This window comes from Gopherus flavomarginatus, chromosome 7 (genome assembly GCF_025201925.1).
Source record: "Gopherus flavomarginatus isolate rGopFla2 chromosome 7, rGopFla2.mat.asm, whole genome shotgun sequence".
NCBI lineage: Eukaryota > Metazoa > Chordata > Testudines > Testudinidae > Gopherus > Gopherus flavomarginatus.
In genome coordinates, this window is record NC_066623.1 from 108,966,571 (window position 1) to 108,985,997 (window position 19,427).

The 19,427-nt window shown below is 45.5% G+C and overlaps 1 protein-coding gene across 2 annotated transcripts in view; it reads left to right on the forward strand.

The window, feature by feature from the left end:
- AGBL4 (AGBL carboxypeptidase 4) overlaps positions 1-19,427 on the forward strand; it is a 1,420,515-nt gene that overhangs the window by 1,271,339 nt on the left and 129,749 nt on the right. For both annotated transcript variants that reach the window (XM_050961715.1, XM_050961716.1), the window contains one exon: positions 1,640-1,792. In XM_050961715.1, the coding sequence (XP_050817672.1) occupies positions 1,640-1,792 (153 nt within the window). The remainder of the gene's footprint in view (positions 1-1,639; positions 1,793-19,427) is intronic.

The following is a 19,427-nucleotide window of genomic DNA, read 5'->3' on the forward strand; positions in this document are numbered from 1 at the left end:
TGCAATATTACTCTCTTGGCTGTTTAATTAAACTAAACAGTCATTGTGGGTTGTGCATTGGTTTACTGCCAAGGGAAAGTAAATCTGAATCATATTAGTATCACATGCCAAATTATGTTCTTCCCTCATTAGAGAGCATCTAGGAGAGCTGCCATTAGTGTCACGTGAAATGCTTTTGTATTACATTGGACTGTCTTGTAATGCAGTGTCCTCCTAGATACTGCTCGCAGCAGCATGTATTCTTATCAAGCTTAGCATACGTTATATGCTGCCTAAACTTACTGCATATATTTATGCCTTGTCCTATACTGGCTGGTGTATTCACGTACCACGACCTGGTACAGGATGGTTGCAAGACTACTTAGCTGAGTGTTACAGTTCCTATAGTGCAAACAGAATTTTTTCCCCTTAGCTCCAGGAAGGGGGCCTGCACCCTTGGAGCAGGAAGATCTGAACTTTATCCCTGCTGTCACCATGAAGTTCCTAGTAGCCCCATGTTGTGCAGCACGGGTGAAAAGTTGAAGACCTGGGTGGATTTATTACAATATTGGTATATACATATATTCACCGCAATTTTTTTGCCTGCAGTTTACTGTTAAGGTAACCTATGTCTGTAGGACAACTCCAGTGCTGTGTTGAGATGAGGAATCTACATACATTATAACAGTGTTCTATGTGACTGGCTGTTGATATCCCATTTATATCAATGAGAGATGCACTTGAAGAGTAAGATCGTTATTTTGGCCCTCGGTATTGATTGTAACTAAATTACTCGGTGTTATAAACATTTTGGTCTTAAATGTGAGACTCTGGCTGCTTGTGAGATTTTACTAGGGTCCATTTTAAAGCAAGGGAGTCTTCTAGTAATGCTCCATTCTTCTCACCATCCAAGTCCCTGTATTGCAGGATCTCTTCCTCTGGCTCAGCAGGGTTGGATGTGACTGCGTGTGGAGTTCTATTTTGTTCTGGCTTTTTATATCACTCTTGGGACCTGGAAAGCTGAGCATTTAAGAGTAGAGAAACAAATCAGGATGTGTCACGTGAGAGTGACCCAATGCAACTCCTCCCTAAGGGGCTGACCATGACACTTCTGAGGGTTCCCAATAGATCCTGGAAACTTTTCCATGCAAGGACCTTAGTTTGAGGTCAGTGGACTGCATTGTCATTAGATGGTCAGGCTGACACCTAGAACACTGGGGAATCAAATTGGGTAGGGAGAGTGAAGCTTGCTAGCCATTCAGGGAGTTCAATGAAGAGAAGCACAGGGGGCTACAAAGAGCAGAGAAAAGAAAGGTCAGAACTGAGGGCACTCTGCCTTTTCTCTGCCTTGGGTCCTTCTTAGTGTTTAGAGAGTTAGTAGACTCAGATATTTCCACCCCAACGGGGATCAGGATATACTGACAATCCCACAAGAGCACATTTGTTTTTGAGATTTCAACCCCAGTTTTGCAGAGCCAAAGAGGCATGGATAGGTTTGCATAAATCAAAGCAATATGGCCAGCGTAGCTCTCTGAATATGCAGACCCTACCACCACTATATGGTTTCAAGGATGGCAGCCTTACTGTTAACACAGGCTTCTCCTTGAAAATGTTTTTGTCGTCTATCTCACGTTTGCTTGTTTGTCTGTCTCCTCAATAGAAAATTAGCCTGGAGTTCTATATTGACATCCATGCCCACTCCACTATGATGAATGGCTTCATGTATGGGAACATCTTTGAAGAGGAAGAAAGATTTCAGAGACAAGCTATTTTCCCTAAGCTACTCTGTCAGAATGCTGAAGATTTCTCCTTTGTAAGCAACATTTCTCTTATTTTGTTTTTATTTTCCTTTTTTTTAAAAAAAAAGATAAATATGAGGCTTAATGAAAGTCTATGAATTTTGTTATGAATGTGAAGCATGAAATATTTTCAAATTTTAATGACAATATGTCTGTCACCATTTTTCCATCAATTACCAATGGAAATCACAACCCCTTCTCTTCAAGTTGTACATTGTGGTTATACATCTTACGGTTGTCCACATACAAAATATTAACAGCCTAAGTCATCCTACTTGTAAGGCTGAAGACGTTAGAGCAGGCTGAAAAATGGAATTTCAGTCCCTCAGGAAAGCCAAGATTTCCAAATTTGGACAAAAAGTCAAAATCTTGGAATTATTATTACTCACAAAATGAAATATTCTAAAATATTTTGTTCCAACCTCATTGAAACATTTCGTTTTGATGAAGTCTAAATGTTTCATTTTAACTTTGACAAGGTGGGGGAGGTAATATCTTTTTGGACCAACTTCTGTGGTGGAAGGGAACAAGATTTTGAGCTCCACAGCTTTCTGAGGTCTGCAGAAAGTAACCAGTGTGTCTGGCTTTATAATTTGACTTTTATGTTACGTTATAATAAAAAAGTTTCAACAATTATATTGTATTCATAAATGTAAACAATGATAAAGTGAAAATGAACTGTTTTGATAATTTCCTGTTGGAAATGTTGATCATATTGATACACAGACATATTGAGTGTCTGTGGCCCAGCCGCCTCGCAGGACATATGTCCAGCAGGTTTGCTCCACGTTAGGGGTGGGACTTCATGATCTTCTCCTGCTCTGCCAGGAGAGAGCTTCAAAAGGGATCCTGCTCTGCCTCAAGAATTTGGGGTCAGTGTGTTTACACTGTTGTCTGACTGGTACAGCTCCTTGCCTCTCATTAATAGGGAGGGATCCTCAGGACCTTCTTCCACCCACTTTCCCCTTGATTGCTATCTAGTGAGCAGGCTTTTTCCATGCTCGCTGCAGGTTTATCAGCAGTGGCAGCTGGCCTGGTAGTGCTGTCCAGCTGCCTGCTCCAGGCAGCCATCACCTCTGAGCTACTTTTCTAGTGTCTTTCTAATAAGACACGCTCAGGGCATGCTGTAGTTTGGGGCTTTTCTAGGCATGCTGTGCATTCCGGGATGTCCCTTGAGGAGAAGTCCCAGAGCACAGAACAGCAGAGTCCGATGCAAGATAAGAAGGGAAAGGGGCTGAGAGTAGGTGCAAGGAGTGGCAGAAAGTCTCAGCCAGTTCTCTTCCCAAAAGCACTGCCAGCTGTGTATTGATTAAATTTGGTGGGAAGCAGGGAGAACAGGGGACTGGGCATCAGCACTGTTGGGATCTATTCATGGTGCTGCCAAGGACCCTGTAGATGTTCTGAGGCAAGTTGCTTCACCTCTCTGTACCAGTCAGTTTACCCCTTCAAATACATATTAGACCTGAGTGTGCTTAATAAAGTACGCTGGGATTTTCCAAGGAGGCTAAGGGAGTTAGACACCCAATTCCTTTAGTTGGGTGCCTAACTCTTGAAGGCTCCTTTGTTGAGAGTATTTAGGGCAATAACATGGGGCTTGGGAGACTTGGGTTCAAGCCCTGGTTCTGCCACAGGCTTCCTGTGTGACCTTGGGCAAGTCACTTTGGTTCTTTGTACTTCAGTTTCCTACTTGTACAATGGGGGGAAAATCACTGCCCTACCTCACAGGGCTGTTATGTCGCTAAATACATTAAGACTTCAAGGTGCTCAGCTGCTACAGTGATGTAAAAGTCCCTAAAATGGATAGAAAATTGGAGACTTAATGTATGTGTGTGACAGGCTCTTTCTGTTAACAAGGGAAATGAGGTTTCTCTATTAGTCCAAACTCTCCCTTAAAAAGGGATGTAGGAAATAGGTGCCAACAATTAAATAAAAAACGCTGCCTCCCCCTCTGACTCGTAGGTTTGTGTTTGGTGGTAGCTGGAAGATGAAAGCGCATGTTGGCTTCCAGCCCGCTGCAGTTCATTCTGGTGATGCTGGCACGCAATATATTCTGTAGTGTCAGCACCCCCAACCTATGTAGTTGCTGTGTCACTTAATGCAGCGTAGGATTTGTTTGCAGTGTGAGCCAATGTGTCATACAAGGGAGCACAATGAACCGTTTCAGTGGCAGGTCCCCAAACAATAGCTGCACTGCTGTTCAACTTCAGAGGCGGGCTTTTCAGCCCACTGATCTCCTGTTTCATTTGGAGGATATACCCGGTCCTCAATCCAAAGCATTAATCTCTACATAGAGCAGAATGTATATTTGATATGCACGTATCCAGATATGAATAGAGATGCTTGCGGATTTGAAAACAGTGAAGGGATGCACTGGTGTGTGTTTCAGGGAGCCACCGGAAGTTGCCACTGTTTTTCAAATGAAATAGTCTCCAAGCTGTAGCATTTTCAGCTGCATGTGTAGGAGTTGTGCGAACAGTTGGAAATATCATTGACTCGCTGCTAGGATCTCTGCATAAAAGATATAAAAAGACTCCTTGGTTTGAGAGTTTTGTGTGTTTGAAGGGGCGGAAGGAAAGTGTTGGAGATTAAAAATTGTGTATGTAAATACAGTCCATTGAATGCTCCAAGAGGCGGGGGCAGTGCATCGTTAGCGTTATCAGGCCAATGTTTGAAAGTGTGGGAATAGGCCAGTGTTGTTGCTAATTAATTTTCCAAAGCTTCAGGAGGTCTCATTTTACATTGGATGCCACTGCAGACATTTGTTGGGATTCTAATAATTCAGCAGCAGCACTTCAAGTGAAAGCAGGCGGCTGCGTGAAGTGTTGTCCATAATTGACTAGCTCCATGTCTTCACACAGCACAGAGACAATGTTCCATTATGTTATCCATTGACAGGATCATTGCAACGATTACTCTCCTTAAAGCGTCTGTCAACCTTGATTGATTTACCAAGGACAAAGAACTGAAAAGGTTTGAAGTGCGGGTACAATTTTTACCACCATTTAGCATATATAATGGCTCTCCTTTGATGTCAAAAGCTCATATTCTATTAATAATGCAGAGGGCTTTTGAATGCAGGCTACTCGTATGGAGTTCCACACTAATAACCTAGTTGCTGTGAAATGGGATTCACTTCGGGAAAGCAGTCATTTGTCTGGGTTTGACGCATTCAGAATGAATCCCAATTCAATGGGATTCTTTTCAATGCTCTGCATGATTGCAGCTGAGTCCAGAATAGGCTAGGAAAAGCAAATCCTTCCCTTCCAGCTGGGAATCTGGCAGCAAGCACACAGCGAGATGCAAACAAGCAGAGACAACAAGCCTAAGATGATGCGATCAAAGGCCTTGTTTGGTTTGTCTGGCAATCTCCCATTAATATACTGTAGGGCACATTTCATGGCTGCTTTCTTCACCTATCATTGCCAATAGGCCTTTTTATTTAAATGACAGCATGAGGAAGAGTAGTCTAGAGATTAGAGCAGGGGGTGAGAGTGTTGTGTTTAGCTCTGCTACTGACCCACTGGTGTGATGTCAGGGAAGTCCCCTAACTTCTCTCTGCCCTATCTGCTAAGTAGGAGATTAAAAAATGAATAAATGCATCTCATTGGAGTTCTGAGGATTAATCAGTATACACAATAAATAATGTGTAAAGTGCAAAAAATTCTTTGGAAACTAATGCAGTTTTAAAGGTATCAGTAGGTATTTTAATTCCCAACTATGACTGTCTTGGAATGTGAGAATATCTTCCATATTCTTAACAACTTTCAAAAAGAGCCTCCGCCAGGAGAAAATGAAAAGCCAGCGACTATTTCGGTAAGTCTCACCAAAACCGCACCAGCTTGTGGTTGCAGATCCCACTTCCTGCACTGGCATTCACCTGGATGCTGCTGCGTAAATAAGGAAAGAGGAATGCAAAGAAAAGCGATGAAGTTTTTCTCTGAGACAAATATGTAAAAGTCAGATTTACTTGGGCTGCAGTAGAGGAAATAAGCTCAGAATTGGTAGGAAAAGCTTTTATATTTTCAAGCATCTAGAAAGATATTTTTAAACGGCAGAGTAAATATATTAACTTCAAAATTATAATAGAAAGAGTTGGCGTGCTCCTTTGAAATGGCTGACGAATCAGGTTTTCTAAGCAGCTGTTGACACCGTCTCTGAACACATTACACGTTATCCGTAGATAGGAATTGTTGCGCTGTTTGGAGTGGTGTTCTTAGTTTGATATTTCTCATTCTGGAGAGCGGATTAGTCATCATGGGCCAGATACAAGCACTTCAGCATTTCAAGAACACATTTGCCTTAGGGATGGCTAATTTTGACCTTTGTGACAGTATTAAAGGAGACCATCTGTTGTCTCTGTTTCAGTTAAAAGTAACAACCAGAGCCACACTCTAATGGTTTTATTGTCTCCCATGGATTGCTTTTCAGGATGTTAAATTTAAAAAAAGAATTGGTCAAAGATCAGTGTTCAGGCAGCAACACAGTGAATAGGTGACACCCCAAATCCTTTCTATTTCTTGGAAGTCTCTCCGCTTCTTTGCTCACCTTGTTCCTCAGAGCAGCATGGCTACATTATTACTCCTATTTCTCATTATTGTTAACAGTAGCAACTAGGAGCCCCCTTCTGCCTAGCACTGTACAAATACAGTGACGGATTGGCCCTGCCAAGAAGTCTTTACAATCTAAATTGAAAAGATAGACAAAGAGTGGGAAGGGAGACAGCAGTGAAGCGACTTGCTCAGGGTCACACAGCAGATCAGAGGACAGAATCCATCTCTCCTGTGTTCTAGGTCCAGTGCCCGAGCCACTGGACCGTACAGTCTTCCCCAGAGGCTGAGCTCTATGTGGCGTTCATATTTAGCACATAAACAATTAAGAATCAGTCCAGCCAGTCTTAAAGCTGATCTGCCTGCTCTTTGGGCCTGATTAGCAATACTCCGGACTAATGCAGTGCCTTTTATCTCAAAGCCCTTATCCCCATCACACAGGTGAGGCAACTGCAGGACAGAGAGGTTGAGGCCACCATTTTTAAAATTAGATGCCAGAAGTTAGGCAGCTAGTGATGGCAATATACTAGCCGTTTGCTGCCGGAGATCCCAATCCCTTGCTGTGCTCTTCCCCGGGAAGTGGATCTCTAAGAAAAGAAGGGCAGCAAGCATGATGTCCTGGGTCCTGAAGCCAGGCCTGAGAGTACCCAGACAGCTGCCACATCCTGGGCTCCACCCAATGACTACTGAAACCAGGTAGGCTGAGAACCTACCAAGGATATAGCTTCAGCCAAGGCACCAGCCACAGAAGCTGTGATTGGAGGCTCGCTCTGCTCCACCAATTGGTCCAGCTACACTATTTAAGCCAGGAGAAGGAACAGGACATTTGTCTGAGCAGTAGGGTGGTTTCCTGTTGTGACTGCATTGGGCCCTGCTTGTGTCTGCTTCCAACACCCAACCCTGTTCCTGGCTCCTGCTGGGTTCCTGAATCCAGCCTTTGCCCCTGTTCCCACCATGCTCCTGCTCTCTGCTTGATCCTTGCCTCTCCTCTAGTCCTTACACATCACCTCCAATCCTCAGTGACCAGCCCTAGCTCCAACTCTGACTTCTGACCTTGACTCTGGCTTGATCCTTGGCTCTGGCATTTGGTGTCTGACCTCAACTTCAACTCCAAGTTCTGACTCTGGCTTGACCCCTGGTTCTGGTAACTGCCAGTTGACTTTGGTGCTGACCCTTGGCTTCACTCCCCAACCTGGATTCATGCTCCACTCACTAGACCTGACTCCTGCTCTGACCACTAAGCCAGATCGCCTATGTCCTGGTCCATATCAGCAAGTTTTGGAATGTCAGAGTTGCCTAGAAGGGCCTTCCAGGTCATCTGCAGGTGAAACCAGCAAGACTTGGTCCTCCAGTGGCTAGAAGGGCTGGGAGCAGATGACAACCAATCAGGGCCCAGCAGACCAAATGAAAAAGGCTGGTTGCTTCTGTCAAAGAGCAGTACCTGGGTGAAGTCTAGGGAGGGAAAAAGGGTGTTCCCTCCACCATAACCCAAGAAGGCAGGCCTGGTCAGGGCCCATTGCTGACCACACTTTGTGTTTAGGTGCCTGAGAGACTTCTTGATTCACACTGTGGGTGTGTAAGGTGGGTCAACCTGAGTTAGACATTGGTCTGTTTATTGCAGCAAACAATCCTGTGGCACCTTATAGACTAACAGACGTTTTGGAGCATGAGCTTTCGTGGGTGAATGCCCACTTCCTCAGATGCATGTAATGGAAATATCCAGGGGCAGGTATATATATGTGTGCTAGCAAGCAAGCTAGAGATAACGAGGTCAGTTCAATCAGGGAGGATGAGGCCCTGTTCTAGCAGTTGAGGTGTGAAAACCAAGAGAGGAGAAATTGGTTCTGTAGTTGGCAAGCCATTCACAGTCTTCGTTCAATCCTGAGCTGATGGTGTCAAATTTGCAGATGAACTGAAGCTCAGCAGTTTCTCTTTGAAGTCTGGTCCTGAATTTTTTTTGCTGCAGGATGGCCACCTTAAGGTCTGCTATAGTGTGGCCAGGGAGGTTGAAGTGCTCTCCTACAGGTTTTTGTATATTGCCATTCCTAATGTCTGATTTGTGTCCATTTATCCTTTTCCGTAGAGACTGTCCAGTTTGGCCGATGTACATAGCAGAGGGGCATTGCTGGCATATGATGGCGTATATTACATTGGTGGATGTGCAGGTGAATGAACCAGTGATGGTGTGGCTGATCTGGTTAGGACCTGTGATGGTGTCGCTGGTGTAGATATGTGGGCAGAGTTGGCATCGAGGTTTGTTGCATGGATTGGTTCCTGAGCTAGAGTTATTATGGTGTGGTGTGCAGTTACTGGTGAGAATATGTTTCAGGTTGGCAGGTTGTCTGTGGGCAAGGATTGGCCTGCCACCCAAGGCCTGTGAAAGTGTGGGATCATTGTCCAGGATGGGTTGTAGATCCTTGATGATGCGTTGGAGGGGTTTTAGCTGGGGGCTGTATGTGATGGCCAGTGGAGTCCTGTTGGTTTCTCTCTTGGGTTTGTCTTGCAGTAGGAGGCTTCTGGGTACACGTCTGGCTCTGTTGATCTGTTTCCTTATTTCCTCGTGCGGGTATTGTAGTTTTGAGAATGCTTGGTGGAGATTTTGTAGGTGTTGGTCTCTGTCTGAGGGGTCAGAGCAGATGCGGTTGTACCTCAGTGCTTGGCTGTAGACAATGGTTCGTGTGATGTACCCGGGATGGAAGCTGGAGGCATGAAGGTAGGCATAGCGGTCGGTGGGTTTTCGATATAGGGTGGTGTTAATGTGACCATCACTTATTTGCACCGTGGTGTCAAGAAAATGGACCTCCCGTGTAGATTGGTCCAGGCTGAGGTTGATGGTGGGGTGGAAGCTGTTGAAATCATGGTGGAATTTTTCCAGAGTCTCCTTCCCATGGGTCCAGATGATGAAGATGTCATCAATGTAGCGTAGATAGAGAAGGGGTGTGAGTGGACGAGAGCTGAGGAAGCGTTGTTCCAGGTCGGCCATGAAGATATTGGCATATGTGGGGCCATGCGGGTGCCCATAGCAGTGCCACTGATCTGGAGATATATATTGTCATCAAATTTGAAATAGTTGTGTGTAAGTATAAAGGCACAGAGCTCAGCAGCCAGTTGTGCTGTGGCATCATCAGGGACAGTGTTCCTGACAGCTTGTATTCCATCTGTGTGTGGGATGTTTGTGTAGAGAGCCTCTACATCCATGGTGGCTAGGATGGTGTTTTCTGGGAGGTGACCAATGCATTGTAGTTTCCTCAGGAAATCAGTGGTGTCGCGGAGATAGTTGGGAGTGCTGGTGGCATAGGGTCTGAGTAGAGAGTCCCTATATCCAGACAGTCCTTCAGTGAGAGTGCCAATGCCCGAGATGATGGGGCGTCCAGGATTTCCGGGTTTGTGGATCTTGGGTAGTAGATAGAATAACCCTGGTCGGGGCTCTAGGGGTATGTTGATTTCTTCTGGTGTTAGTGTAGGGAGTGTCCTGAGTAGATGCTGTAGTTTCTTAGTGTATTCCTCAGTGGGATCTGAGGGAAGTGGCCTATAGAATTTGGTATTGGAGAGTTGTCTGGCTGCCTCCTTTTGATAGTCAGACCTGTTCATGATGACAACGGCACCTCCTTTATCAGCCTCTTTGATGATAATGTCAGGGTGGTTTCTGAGGCTGTGGATGGCATTGCGTTCTGCACGACTTAGGTTGTGAGGCAAGCGATGTTGTTGTTCCACGATTTCTGCCTGTGCACGCCAGCGGAAGCATTCAATGTATAGGTCCAGACTGTCATTTCGACCCTCAGGAGGAGTCCATGTGGAGTTCTTCTTCTTGCGCTGTTGGTGGGAGGGCACCCGTGTATCAGTGCACTGTTCAGTGTTGTCCTGGAAGTATTCTTTGAGTCAGAGACGGCGAAAGTAGGCTTCCAGATCGCCACAGAACTGTATCATGTTGGTGGGGGTGGCAGGGCAGAAAGAGAGTCCCCGAGATAGGACAGACTTTTCTTCTGGGCTGAGTGTGTAGTTGGATAGATTGACGATATTGCTGGGTGGGTTAGGGGTACCACTGTTGTGGCCCCATGTGGCAGGTAGGAGGTTAGACAGCTTACAGTCCTTTTTCCTTTGAAGAGAGGTGAAGTGAGTAATGTAGATCTCCTGTCTTATTCTAGTGAAGTCCGTTTGTATAGAAGTTTGGTTATTAATGAGAGTCTCCAGGTTGGAGAGCTCTTTTTTGATGTTTTCCTGTTTGCTGTATAGGATGCTGATCAGGTGGTTCCTCAGTTTTTTTGATAGAGTATGACATAATCTCTCACTGTGGTCTGTGTAGTATGTAGATAGCAGTGGATTTTTTACCTTTAGTCCATTTGGTATGATGTCCATCCGTTTGCGTTTGGAAAGGAAGATGATATCTGTCTGTATTTGTGCAAGTTTCTTCATGAGGTTGATGGATTTCCATTCCATTCTGTTTATTGAAAACCAGATGAGCTGACTTCATGAGACACCCCCATGGGTTAGGCAAACTGGTGACACACTTAAATTAGTGAGATGAATTTTAGCTCCTGCCTTCCCGTTTTCTTCACTGCTTCTCATGTCTTCATTCACCCACTCCATCTGAGCTTCTCATCCCTAAGCTGCTTCCTGATGTTGATGATAAAACTCTTTTCTTTCTCTCCTCCCCCACATCCATCCCTCTATCCTCCCTTACAGCCTTCCTTGATCTGCACCATTCCACAAGCCTTTTCGCGTGTGTCAACGACAGCTGCCCCAGTCTGTCAATGCCATCGCATGCTGGATGCCCTGTTCTGTAATCTTGTGATCCACAGCACTAATCTCTGAAATCACTCTGTATTCTGGGGCACCACTGAAGGAAGTGCTGTGGACCAATGCAGGGGATAATCCCAAGAGACAAGTGCTGGACTAAGCAAAGGATCAGAAAGGTAGTTGTTTTGGAGTTGAGCAAGGGCAGTTAGTACTGCAACTGGGATCAGGGGGTGGGAACAGGTGTGTATGGTTGTCCAGCGCAGGGATACATCCCTTCTACGTATCTTTCAGTCATTTAGACAAAACTCACTTGTCACTGGAATACCAATGACTGCTGCGTTCAGGAAGGCTTTGTTAACATTGTGCAAGACAAACAGATCTCCCCAGAAATCTCTCAAAACCAGAACACAATAGAAATGATTCTAATGCTCTGGTTGTTTTCTTATACCAGTGGCATTTTCAGGAAGACTAATATATCCATTATTTATTTGTTTCCCCTTTGGGATACATTTTTGTTCTCTGCTCCTTGGACATGCTGCGTTATACTTTGAGAGGAAAGTGAGGGGGTGTTTGTGGTGACACAGGCAACAGTCTCTAAACTGTATGTTTCTGAGTGTGTATGTCTGAGTCTCCCAAGAACGCTGCCCTTGGGAGATTTTTGGCCAAATGAAACTGATCTGTCACATGATAGTGAATCAGTCCAGCCCCATGTTACCCAGAGGCTTATCTTTGAATTAATCTGTTCCACTAAGGTAGGGGGGGATAAACACCCACAAGCTATGCAGTTGTTGTTGTTTGTTTTTCCTCTTGCTATTTTCTTCTTCTTTTGCTTGTAAATGCATTATTTTTAAAACCACAGAGGAAGAAATCCTGTATATTTAAGGGTGAAACAGATTTCCTGTTACTCTAAAATTGTTAGCACTTAGTCTGGTAAAGTAACAGTTACACAGACATTCACCATTACTTTAATCAACCATCTGGGGCCAGATTGTGGCCTGGCGAGTGCAGCATCACAGAACTGTTAAGTGTGGATGGACAGCACCTTGTGCAACCAAGTCCTAGTCATTACCACAGTACATAGCCAGTTTCTTATTATTAAGTATATCTGCAGCCTCGCCCGCACCTCCGTGGGGCAACTATTTCCCCAAGCCTTTCCTGGCACAGAGGGGGTGGGAAATGGGTGGAGCTTTGACACACACACACACACCCTCCCGGGAACCCCAAACCTGCTGGATACTGCCTGTGCTTTGGGGAGCATATCCTGCATCAGGCTCTGACCCAGCATAGTTTATTCCCTCCGTGGAGCAGGGGGGAACCCAGAAGGATCTTGAGATTCAGAGTCATAGTCTCCCAGGATAGCTTTCCAGTGCCCCTGCCTAAGAGCAGCTTGTGATCTCGCCATCCAAGCCTTGGAATTAATTGTGGGCTTGCTATTTAATGATGGGTTTATCAATTTCCCAACAGGTTATTCTATCTAGGTTGCTGCTTCTATGGTAGCTGTGCCTTCTTGTCTGTCTGTCTCTGTGGCAGTGTCTGAAATTTGTGCCAATGCCCTGCCAGGATGCCTTCCCTCCCGCCTCCAATATTCATACCTCTGTTGTAACCTGTAGCACCTCAGGCAATTGCTACAGGATATTCTTGTGCATCTTTTGAGGCAGTGTCTCATTTTTCATTGACAAGCCGGGGAAGTGAGGGCCCCAGAGCTGCACTGTACTAAACAATATTGATTATCAGCTCAAAAGAATGCTACAAAATGCCAACTCTGGCTTCTTCAGCAGCAGGGTGCGTGTTGTGGAGCAGAGGTCATCTCTACAAAGAGCAGCTCTTCTTTTCCTGATTATGACTGAGAGGCGTTTATAGAATGTATGGACGTAACCAGCACCTGTCACAGGGTGGGCTCGGCTTTTACGGTAAGCTGGGCTCAGCTCCAACTGTGCCGACTTTTCTGCCTGTCAGGTGATGGGTTTGGTGTCAGCCAATGGATGAGACTGGTGACCAGGCAGCACGTAATGGTAGCCCGGGATGGTGTTTGTCATAAAAAGGAACCTGCTCAGTTGGAAGAGAGACCGACAGATGAGAGATCTCTAAGGAGGATTCTATAGGGCACGCAGAGCCAGACACAACCGGAGAAGGGGCTTCCCACTCCGGTTAGAGGGAGCCCTGGCTGGTGCTACCTGCAGTGAGGGACAGGAATAAAAGAGGGAATTAGGAGACCCTGAGGAAGGGTTTCATTAGAAGACACGAGTCTGTAACAGATAATGCAGGGGGGTGATAAAGGGAAGAGACAGTTGCATTGGTTTAGGTGGCCAGGCTGGGACTTCCAACAAGTGTGGGAGCGAGTCCTCCTTGTATTAGTCTGCATCAGCAGGCTACAGTGGACTGCCGAGACCTATGAGGCTGCCCTGGACCGAACAAGGGAAGACTCAGCTTGAGGTTGCTGCAGGCCTGTTTTTGATCTGCATTGTTTTAGTAAACTAGATCCCAGAAGGGGTGGGTGTTACACTTGCATGGGTGACTGGAACAGTTTTGGAAAACCCCAGGAGTATGGAAATAGAGGCACTGGGAGAGTCCAGTGGTGGAGGAGGTCAGACCCTGTTACGACAGCTTACAAAAGAAAGACTGTTGCTGATGGAATTCTGGAGGACTGGAAAGAATTAGAAAGCATGGATGCTACTCTGCAAACACGTACTACCAGACTTCGTGCTGCACCAGGCTCAACCACCAGCTGCCTCCTGCATTGTGTGCTGTGCTGAGCGTGCTTCCAGACTCTATACTGAATACAACTTACCAAGGGCCGTAGTAAAGTCTCCATCGCTTTCAATATTTAAATCAAGATTGGGTGATTTTCTAAAAGATCTGCTCCAGGAATTACTTTGGGGGAAGTTCTGTGCCCTGTCCTATACAGGAAGTTAGGCTAGATGATCATAATGGTCCCTTCTGGCCTTAGAATTGATCAGTCTGTGAATCCACCCTCTATTTGCAAATATGCTTTATTTTGGCTTCCAATTGCATTCACTTCCATAGAGGACAGCATTAGTTCCTTCAGCCACAGAGATTCTGGAGTCAGAACGTAACTTGGCCGTTTTTGATGATGCATGAGATAGGAGCACATAACAGCTCCCTCCTTCACAGCTCTGGGCTGCTGACCAGACAAAACAATTTGTTTTTGTCAGCAAACTTAAGCAGCCATGACTCAGAAGGCACTTAAGAGGGGAAAGGTTCTGATATCCCCTTGATGCATGTGTGTATCTCCCGTTAATTCTAATAGGAGTTGTGCTGGCGTAAAAAGGGGATAATGGGTCCCCTCAGGGAGAATATCGGTGTGTGCAGTAACAAAGTGCTTTTTTTAACCTTTTTTTCTGAGTAGAATCACACTTTAAATCCTCAGAGAATGGCTCAGTGTGGGTTGTGTTTATGTCTGTCCTGCAATGTGATTGCAGTGCTGTATTGCTGGTATTTCACGTTGAATAGTAGGAAGAAAGAAAAATGAGGCATTTCAGTAGAATCTGATAAAGCTTGTTACAGTTTGAGGATCTTTGGTTCTGAGGTTTGTGTTCAGGCCTATGCCAATCTTATTCTTAGGGCTGGGCAAACGGGTTCAGATTAAATCAGAACCTTCCCGTGAACCGTCTCTGTCTGTGAACTGCAAGACTTGAAATAAGTTGGACAATTTCTCTAATTCTCTTGTTGCTGCCCACCTTGTCATTTCCTGCTCCCAGCTGGAACCAGGAAATGCCAAGTCCCCAAATATTGTGAGACATGGTATCTTCCCAGCTGTTGTCAGGAAGAACCAGACTCTTGTGGGGAAAGGCCCATTCTTATAGGCTAGGATTGACCAACCGGAGCCTCAGAAGGAGCCAGAATTTAGCAATGTACATTGCCAAACAGCCAAGTAATACGTCAGCAGCCCCCATCAGCTCCCTCACCCCCGCTCCCAGCACCTCCCACCCACCGGCAGCCCTGCCGATCAGCACCTCCCCCTCCCTCCTCACATGTCTCCATCAGCTGTTTTGTGGCATGCAGAAGGCTGGGGTGGGGGTAAGAGGAGCGAGGGCATGGCAGGCTCAGGGGACGGGGCGGGAAGGGATTGAGTGGGGGCAGGGTCTGTGGCAGAGCCAGGGGTTGAGCAGTGAGCACCCCCAGCACACTGGAAAGTTGGCACCCATAGCGCCAGCCCCAGAGTCGGTGCCTGTACAAGGATCCACATATTAACTTCTGAAGAGCCACAGGTTGGCCACCCCTGTTATAGGCATTCTAGCCTGGCTTTTCTGACCCAAAGGAGTTTGGAAAAGCTCCAAACTACGGCATGCTTATTCGAATTACGCCTGACCTTTCAAATCTCCTGCACTTCAGCAATAGTTAATTATTCTAAGAAATTAAATACATCTCTCTCTCTGCGTCAGAAACGTCCTGAGACTGTGTGGGGGTGAGATGTGCGCATAAGCCTGAGTCATTGGAGTTCTGTTCACAGTATATCACATCTCTACTTCCAGCATCCTTCCTTTTTACTTGCCACCTCCTTCAAATCAGCCTCCCACTTCTGCTGCTATCTCCCTTCGTTTTAAGCAATCTCCTCTGTGTTTCAGAGGCCGGCTACATTTCGCTATAAAAGAAATAAAGCAAAAAGTCTGCCTCCTGGATTCCATGGTTTCCATATCTCCAAACCTTTTCCACATGGAGTCGGTAGGCTATCATGGGAAACACTAAAACATATGCTTTCCAGTCGATTAAGAGAGTTAATGGAGCTGGCATGAGGAGATAGTTAAGTTGGCTTAGAAGTATGAAGCTTCCTCGTTGCTTTCGGAAAAGTAAGGAGATAGCTGCTTGATGGGCTACCGACTGCGAGACTAGCAGGGTCAGAGCAGCGGCTGCTGGGCACACCATGGAAGTAATTAGTTCAATCCATAAGGTGAAAGAGAGCTGCCAGTTTTCCCCCCTCTTAGAATACACTGCTGGGAGGATAGCAAAAAAGTAACAATTTGTAATACCACTATTTACAATATTCCTTGGCAAAGATGCCCAACTTCCCCAGACTTCGGTAGAAAGATCTGAAGAGGGAGGGAGTTACTGATGATGGTGTAAAACTCTTCGCCGAGATGGATTTAGCGCACACTGGGGTTCAGTCCATCTCCCAGTGGCAGCTCTATTCTTCCTTTATGACAACTGTCATTCTTTTTTTTTTTTGTCCTCTAACAACTATCTTTTTTATTTTTTTCACTATGCTAAGCATTCTGGGACTATGAGCAGTGGGTTCAGAGAGGTGAACCCAGTTTAAGAAATCTGAGTATTCTTTTCACAGAGTTCATTTGTGGACAGCTTTAATGGATCACCTCAGAGATGCTCTAATTGAGTAATGATTATGCTTGACCATTGCTGGTGATGATGTGTAAAGATCACAGGACAATTTTTATGCATAATCCTGGTTTATCCCAGTAGGTAACACATTTATTGCTCAACCACTGAGCAAGCAAACTACAAGCATCCTATATTTTGCAGCGTCTCACCCTACAGGAGACGCTGCAAAATATAACTTTCTTTCCAAAAGAAACATGAGATGGGATAAACTGGCATATCTTTGATAATTACCTGTAATGCCAAAGCATAACAAAGAGCATTAAAGGCAACAATTTATCTTTAACTCTGAATTCCTCTGTTTTTGTGGGTCTCCATCTAACCCATCAGGACAAATGGTCAAAACGGATTGTGTGTGCGTGTGCTGCCAATGTTGCATATGTAATCTGTGCATGAATTCACCCACGTGTGCAAATGACAGAATTTATTCTCAATAACCTATGTGTGTATTCAAGTCAAGTTTTTTTATTTGGAAAAGATCTTCTTTGCATGCACAAGTGATAACGTGCAGAATTTGAGTGCGGACATTGCAAGCTTGGTCAAAGATAATTTGAAGCATGTGGCCATTCAGATTACTTTGACAAGAGTTTTTGTGGTGGGTTTATTATCCTCCATCTAACCCTGTCTATGTGTACACCCATGCTGTGGAATATTACGCAGTAAGACATGGATTACAGATGTTCTGTATGTCATATATATCAAAATCTAATTTTGGGGAAAAATGAGAATTATATTTTGATTAGCTCTGCTATATTGAAAGTTGATCTTTCAGGCCCTATCAACATTGCATTCAGGACTGTGCTAGCTGCAACCAGGTTTCAAGTTGGTTGATGACGGCATGGTTTCCTTCTTACTTCATCTGTTTCCTGTCTATATTCACTGTTCCTTCACTCTCTTTGTCTTGGATTGGCAGCTTGTAGTCCAGCCTGAGTAAGACGCACTGCGAAACTGCACTGTCTCAGGAGCAGGGCCTCAGAGAGTCCCAGTTTGGTCCCCGCTGCTCCCTTGATCTGTGGGGGAAGTAAGCTGTGCCAGCCCTTTATTAGTCTGGCTCCTCTTTCATGCTTTTTCAGCTGTCCTGGTCAGTCACTGGGAGAACAGACCCTAGGCTCCACCCACTGCCTGCCCACCGGTGCAGTAGTGGAAGGAGCAGCCTAGCATTGGGACTGAAACGTGTAGCCCATCCAGGGGGAGTAAATGTGCTCCTTACACTCTTCCCAGGGCAGACATGCAGCTAGGCTTATTTGAACTGCTGGCACTTCCTTTTCCATAGTGGAATGCTAGCAGATCTTCATAATCTTAAAACCACTGGCTTGACCCCACTCTTATCCCTGGCCTGCGATGGCCACAGCCTCAAAACCCCTTAAAGAGACAGAGATCCCCTGTGATGCACAGCTCGGAGGTGCTGACATCTCACATAGTAATCCCTTCAGAGCAGGGCCGCACCAGGTCTGGTACAGGCAGACTCAAGAGGGGTGGATTGGGCAAGGTTGACTTTGTGATCATGACGCTTGCCATTCTGTTTTGCTGCATCCTGGCTTCCCACCTTCTTCGTTATTTTAACAGCCTGGGTTCTTGTCTGGCTTCTCCTAGCCCTCTGGACAGACATGTGCTCAAGAAGTTCTTCTATTACATGAAACGTTTGGGAGGCAGGAAGCTTAGTTGCTCTGCAAGCTTTAGTATACCTGTGTGTGTTAATAATGAATTCCTGTTGATGTTATACATATCTCCCCATTCCAGAACTTCAACGTCCCTTGTGTTTTTCTTTTTCCTGATTCTGTCCTTTCTTGTTGCTGTTGGCACTCTTATGTGGTTCAGACTTGGAGAAATAAATATTTGTTTAGCTACTTTCCTGCTGTGTGTGCTCACTTCATTTGCTTAATGATGACTTTGCGTTGCAAGGGATTCAGGGTAATAGAGTCTCCCAGGGAAACAAGATACTAATTCACCACTGACATTACCTGCATTGTCTGAGCCTGTATCCCACCTCATCCCACCAAAAATGCATTTGATCTCTTTATTGAATCCACGTGCAACTGCATGTCCCTTTTTCTGGCATGCCCAGATTACCTACATGGTAGAATGTTCATTTCTGCAGGTTAGTTTATTCTGTACCATTTCTTCAGCATCTCAGCCAAATGCTCTGTATTTTCACACTTCCCTTCTACTTGTCCTGACTTGATCAGTGAGGACTCTGCTGTACAAATCTGAGGGCTAGAACCGCTCCACTGCTTTGCATGGGATTTCTTTGTTCTAGTTTGTCTCCAAATATATACCTTTTTATTCTGTCCAACTCATCCTGGCCAGGACCGGCGCCAGTGTTTTTGGCGCCCTAGGCGCACGGCCATTTCGCCGCCCTGCCATTTCGCAGCCCACAGTGGTGGAGTTGCCGCAGGCATGCCTACGGGAGGTCCACTGAAGCCGCAGGACCAGCGGACCATCCGCAGGAACGCCTGCGGCAGGTCCACCAGAGCCGCGGGACCAGCAGACCCTCCGCAGGCATGTCTGCGGCAGGTCAACCGGAGCCACCTGCCACCCCCTCGGCAAAATGCTGCCCCCCAATAATCCTGGTGCCCTAGGCGATTGCCTAGGTCTCCTAAATGGAAGCACTGGCCCTGATCCTGGCACAGGAGACTCCACCCCACCCAAAAAAGCCGTTCTAAAACATGCCCAGTCAAATCATGCAATCAGGACATCTAATCAATCTGCCTGTGTTCCCGCAGAGCCCCATTTTAAAAAATCTTGGCCTTACATTACAATCCTTAGTCCATGAATGGCTCATTTTTCAAACGTGCTGAGCTCCCAGAAGTATGGCTTGTCAAAAAATGGAAAAAACATTTCATTACAAATTTTGAAATTTCTGAGTCATTTCAACCCTCGTTTTGCGGGGTTTCAAATGGAACTTTTTTTATTTTGATATTTTTCACAAAATCTGAACAAATTGAAATTTTGAAAATTTAATTTTCCCCATACACCTCTACCCCGATATAAGATCACCTGATATAACACAAAT